Source organism: Corapipo altera, unplaced genomic scaffold (genome assembly GCF_003945725.1).
Source record: "Corapipo altera isolate COAL_440 unplaced genomic scaffold, ASM394572v1 67, whole genome shotgun sequence".
Classification (NCBI taxonomy): Eukaryota; Metazoa; Chordata; class Aves; order Passeriformes; family Pipridae; genus Corapipo; species Corapipo altera.
The window spans coordinates 748265-754574 of NW_020884906.1; the positions used below are offsets into that span (position 1 = coordinate 748265).

At 41.4% G+C, this 6310-nt stretch overlaps 1 protein-coding gene across 3 annotated transcripts in view; it reads right to left on the bottom strand.

Moving 5' to 3' along the window:
- TXNRD2 (thioredoxin reductase 2) overlaps positions 1-6310 on the bottom strand; it is a 31108-nt gene that overhangs the window by 10612 nt on the left and 14186 nt on the right. For all 3 annotated transcript variants that reach the window (XM_027652041.1, XM_027652039.1, XM_027652040.1), the window contains exon 12: positions 2322-2458. In XM_027652041.1, coding sequence (XP_027507842.1) covers positions 2322-2458 — 137 coding nt within the window. The remainder of the gene's footprint in view (positions 1-2321; positions 2459-6310) is intronic.

The window sequence follows — 6310 nt, forward strand, 5'->3', positions numbered from 1 at the left end:
CACCCCAGCAGCAGTCCCTGCATTCCCACCCCAGCAGCAGTCCCTGCCGTGTGGGAGCAATCCAGAGCCTGTTCAGGAGGGAGGAGGCTGCACAGCTACAGTGTGAGAACAGCACTTCATGGTAACAAAAACACTCCGAACAGGGGGAGAGCAAAGAGAAATCCTGAGCAGGAACCTGGGGAAAAAAATAATCTTATTCTTCTGATGACTCTCAGGGATCCCTGATGCTCCTCCAGAGGAAACGAGGTTCCCCTTCCTTTGCTCTTTGGGTGGGTCACACCCAGACAGGACCACACCTCGAGCTCTGCAGCTTCTGTGGTTCCCAGCAGGATGCACTTGATTCTCCTGTGTGTGTGCTTTGAGATGGGCACCAACACAGAACTTCATTTTAGTGCTGGTTCCCATGCCAATGTGATTTATTATCTAAATTAATTCTGCTTAAAAAAAAAAGGCCTAAATGGATTTAAGTATTCAAATAAAATAAACTTAATTGCTTAGCAAGTGGAATTACACAGCTCACAGTGTGCTGGAGTCAGATAAGATAGTGGCAGTAATTCCTTTTATCTCTAAACACTTTAAATGTATGATTACTACACCATGATTTCTTTAACTCCCTGTATTGAGCCCATCTGCAGATAAAAGCTTAAGAGAGTATTTCTACAGAGTACCTGATTTAACTCTTCGTTTTTCCCCAGTTGTACACTGGACACAGCATAGAACTGTGTTGCTGTTTTTAACATTTCCATTTAAAAGTGTCTATTGAATAACTCAAGTTCAAAAATCTGCACTGATAAAGACAAAAGCAGGAAAAGGAAATCCAACTTTTAACAACAAAATAAAGATGACAAATAAATGAATACAATATTTTTTAGATCCAGAGCAAGAAAGAGGAGAGCATCCTGCCTCCAACTTTATATTTCTTACTTAACCAAATCCTCAAAGGGGAGAAGACAAAAAGCACCCAAAAGGAAATGACTTGCCCAAAATAACACTGCAGATTGGCAGCAAAATAAGCAGCAGAATCTAAGCCCTGTCAGCATTGCCTCTAACAACTGCTTCTTGGATGGAATCAAACAGAGAAGTTTGGAAAGCAGGAGGCCCAAGCAAGGCATATTTATCAGGGACAAGCAGGTGTAGGAGGCCACTGTGAGCAAAAAGTGGACTTTAGGAAATATCCCAGAGCAAGAAGTGATAAGTACAGAGGGAACCTGCACGTGAAGTGAGAAGAAAGGACAGGAATTCTACAAAATCCCAAAACTCTGAGAGACTGGACAGGATAGAAGCTGTGCAGAGTAAAAAGGGGGAAAAAAAAGGAGAAATAGCTAAAAAGGAAAGATTTTTAACACAATTTAAAAGGAAATGGCAAGTCATTCACAAGAAGATGGAGATAGCCAGGAAAAAACACATGTCTACACAGAGGGAAGAGGTCAGGAGTGGTCAGCAGATTTCTGTGATTTAAGTGCCTTGGGCAGCTCCAGAGTCCAGTCAGAAATGTTCAGGGCTATTCCCAGGACATTATCTAACCTGTTACATCTTTTCCAAAACTCAGGGCACCTGTAGGGTTTATATCTGAGAGACCCTTAAACCATTTAAAACATGGCAGAATGAGAAATCTTTCAAAGGTCTCTAAAAATATACTAGACATTATGTCTGGATATTGCTACAGTATTTAGATTATATTGCTTAGGTTATAATGTCCCCTCCTTAAAAAACAAACAAACAAATCCACATAACTCACGTTTCCTTGGCATAATCATTCACAAATCGTGAACAGAAGTCAAAAGCATTTAGTATTTTCAGCAATTACTTTTTCTTATTCTAGAGGAAGATACTTTTGTCAGACGTATTTTGCATCAGGGAGCTGAAAAGCTGTCTTGTGTTTAATCTAGATTGACACCCAAAATACTACACATGGAATTACAGAACTTGTCACAGTCATTCCCACCGAGTGTGCTCATCTCCAGAAGGCAAGAACTGCTTTCACTCAGCATTCACAGGCAGCGTTAAGTCATGTGTCTAAAGTGACAAAAACATTATTAGGAAGATAATTGAAGTGATAAATACATCATTATTAGCTTCTGACCAATGATGCATTCCCTGATAAACATCAGCAATAATCTCCCATGCTGAGACACTTCACAGGATCCATGTGAAGGAAGTGACTGACCCAGGTCCTGGCACAAACACCACAGCTCTGCCAAAGGAAAAAGTGCAAAACACCAAGATATATGCTGGGGCATGACGACATCTGGGGGCTAGTTATTAGTCAGGAACAAAGTTGGCTTCCTGTTATTGTAAAATAGTTTATGTAGACTCAGTACCTCAGTTATGTCTCCAATTGCATAAATGTGAGGAACAGAAGTAGCTTCACTGGCATCAACAATAATCTTTCCAGTTTCAGAATTAGTTTTCACTCCAACTGTCTCCAAATTGAGAGTTTTAGTGTCAGGGGCTCGGCCTTAAGGGAAAAAAAAAAAAAGAAATGAAAGCTATTGAAAATCATCTGCAGTGTTAATCTAAAAAGCTGGTATCCTCCACTGTGGGTTTCCAAGAACTTCCCGTTATGTAACAGCCCAAGCAGAAACATGACAAAACTTATCTCATCCTGGGAAAGCTGCAGGGGTGGCAAGTATGGATATGAATTCCTTTGTTCAGAGGAGCTCAATCACTATTGCCTTTGCTCAGACTATTCCAGAGGAAGTTATCCTTTAGAAATATGAAGGACAACACCCACTGCAAAAAGTGCCAAACACACGTGGTTTGTAATTTATTGAAGGTTCTAAATTCAGTTTCCTAATGTAGCATGAATATACATATAAAAGCCAAGTAACTTCCACACTGAGAATTTCCCATGAACGTTGACTGAATGGCACTCAATGCTAACAGTGTGTTGTGCCTACTTGTTGACAAAAATTATTCATAATGTTGTTCAACATTAAACATTCCTCAGTCCTCTTTTCTTGTTATCTGAACACACTTATCTTAAAGCTTTTTTAGTTCCCTCAGTTTGGATGACAAACTGTATCAACTTTGCTCTCAAGTTCTCAGTGCTGAGTTAGTTGGCTCAAACTCTGTATTTGAGCTATTTCTGCAGAGTTTAGAAACAGCATTTTAAATGCATTTAAAAACACATGAGGCAACTCCTACCAAGCCTACATTTTATTCCATCTTCCCCTTCCAATGATGTCAAATTATCTCATCTTCAAAAAACATACTTCTGTAGTGTTTTCTGCATAGTTACCACTTAGACCACTGAAGTCTTACCATTACACTGAGCTTTCTAGCGAGTATTTCAGGAAGCAATGTCTGACCCACAAGTTACAATCTTAAATCCTATCTAACTTTTCAAATGTATTGGAAAGTTAACAAGCACAGTGAAATAACCAGGTACCCCCAAAATCTGCAAGGGTGCACAGAATCACACAAAAATGTTTCCTGAATATATCCAAATTAAGGACATTTGCTAGCATTGCATCTATTTTTAAGCTTTAAATGACTGTGGATATCTGTCCATTTCTAGGTCTCATTGCGTGAGTCACGGGCTGCGTTTGATGTTAATACAGAGCTATAGCAAAGCAAAACAAAAAGGGAAATGTGTTCTCATTAGGAAAACAAGCTCTTTGATGTTAATGTAGGAAATTATTAAACAAAAGGAAAACCTGGCTTGTCAATACAGACCTAATTATATGTAAACATATGATTCACTGCTTTCTACATCTGCCATATAGGCAGGCCCCTCAAACAATGTCCCATCTGAGTGCCCCTGTAAAGACTCCTGTGTATGAATTTCATCTGGAGAAACCAACACTTCCTCTGGGAGCACTGACTGAAGCTGTCGGCACTTGGCTATCTGTCTGTCTTCCCTCCTCCTGTCCCCATGGGATGCTGATCTGCTGTTCCTTCTCTGCCCCCTGCTCCCCAGCCCTGATGCTATCAGGCAACAAAAATAATAAACCTCCAGGACCTTATCTTGGCTCGGATGTGAAACAACTTCCTACCGTTGTATTTCTTTGTGTATTGAGAGTAAAGCCTGGGTATTCTGCAAATGGACAACTAATGGGGTTTTCTAGTTTCCCCTTTTTCCTGCCAGGCAGAGCCAAGAGAAAAGCTTAGCACGCAATGGCAGGCACTGAAAGAGGAAAAAAAGAAAAACTGTCAATAGAGTCACTTAAAGACCCGTGACAACAACAGATGAGTTTATCAAATCTGCAGGATAACACTTAACCTTTCCATTCCAGTCTATTTTAACATGTGTGCAGCTTGGTATTAATAGCTATGAGTTACAAAAAAATGTCCTGCTACTCACAGTGCAATTTCTCTCTCAATTTTACTGCCTAAATATTATTTCTGAAAGCAAAAATGAAACTTTAAAACACTGAACTGAAGCTTTATTGGCCTTTAGCCCCACGCTGGCCCACCTCCATAAGTCAGAATTACACTTACTGATCTTGCTTCATCTCAAATCCAGTAGCTTAGGGTCATGATTAGAAAATGTATCTTGTGAAGTTTTAATGCCAAATTCAGGATACTCTGATATTTCCCAACATTCACTTACATGTATCATAGAATCAGTTCTCACCATTTCTTAGTAGGACATCCATTTCATACCCACAACTCCTCAGTGTTTTTACATCTACAGCTTCAAGAAAGAATGACTTTACAACTTATTCCTAAGACCCAGAGGACAATACCTATACCAAATCCTGCCAAGGACACAACCCCATCCTTCCCCTAAAGTCAGCACATGTGCTTTTACTTGATGATGTCCCCTGCCCTGAGACTACCAAAGAATAGGAGTCTATGATTGTATGACACAAGATTAGATTTAGCTTTTATTCAAAACAGTAAAATATTATGCCAGACATTTAGAAGAAAGGTCCAATGAAATCTTACCCTTAAAAAGGTTATCTGCCTCCTGCACTTGTTACACATCATAATCTCATCTTTAATAAACCCATACATTTACCTCATAGCTGTGAAAACCACACACATCCCTGCTTTCAGTGCCTGTCCCCAGTTGCTTTTAACTTTAAAAGAAAAACCACTTTTTTTACCTGTTTTTGTAAAATCTAAGAGCATGGCTTCCTAAGGGGGCTTTTAGCCAGTTTACCTCCAGGGAGTGCCAGGAGAGTGGCTGAAGCACCACCTCAGATGTTTGCTGGGCTGGTGTGTTGGGATGTGGCCTCTCTGTGCCATCCCCTGTGCAGGGCCCTGGGGTCACACACACAACAAGGGGGAGGCAGTGGCACTGCTGGGACCTCCAGGGGAGGGCCTTCAACAGTGGAGACTGACACAGTTAAACTTGAAGAAACCAGAGGAATAGGCACAGCCAGGTAAGGAGCAGCAGTAAATGACTGATAGCATAGTCTTGCATCCTGTAAGATTTCCCAGGGTGATAAAGCTGCAGCTGACAGCAAAATTTTATAATGGGTCTTCCACAGTTTCTTAATCACAGAAGTTGGAATGTCTGTTTGCCTCCCAGCATTTGAAAAATCCAAACTGGAGCCAACCATACATTTTATTGCAGATGGCCACTGTGAGGATACTGCAGGGTGACAGTATCCTTCTTCTTCTTAAACTAAGGTTAAGCCCAATAGTCTTCTCCACTTCTTCCCTACACATTGGCATTTTGACACATCACTTCACAACTTTATCCAATCTGAACTCAGTTTGACCTCAATCAAAATCTCCTCTGTGTTCCCAGTCTTGGTACTGTCTCTCACCTTGTTCTGGGTGCCTGACACACTCCCCAGATTAGTTTCAAGACCACTGCCCTTTCCTCCTTCAAATGCCTCCTCAAAGCCACATGGTGTTCCCTAAAACACAGCCAGCTGACAATGGCTAATAAAGACCAATTCATTGTAACTACTGTTCAGATCACAAGAAAATACTGACTGGAGTAATACCAAGTAAGGTAAAAAAAAGTTCAGGACTCATAACACACTGATAGCAGCATGCACCAGTTCTACAAGGAAGCTTTTGAACTTTACATCCACTACTGATAAAGTTGCAGCATGCCTGCCACAATCTGCAGAGAGATGTGGCCCTCAGTCAGTGCTGGGGCAGTCCCTGGGCTGTGCCAGGTCTCTCCTGCAGCCCTGGTGAGGAACAGGAGGGCTGTGGTAGCCACAGTGTGCTCAGCAAACACCCACTGTGCCCACCCTGCACAGCTGATGTTCCCTGTGTCTGGAGAGGTGCCAGTGTGATCCCATAGAAACCAACCCCAACAGCAACTCCAGCTGACATGCAACAAAGGCAAACCTTACAGCAACCAAGGGAAAACCTTACAGCAACCAAGGGAAAACCCTAC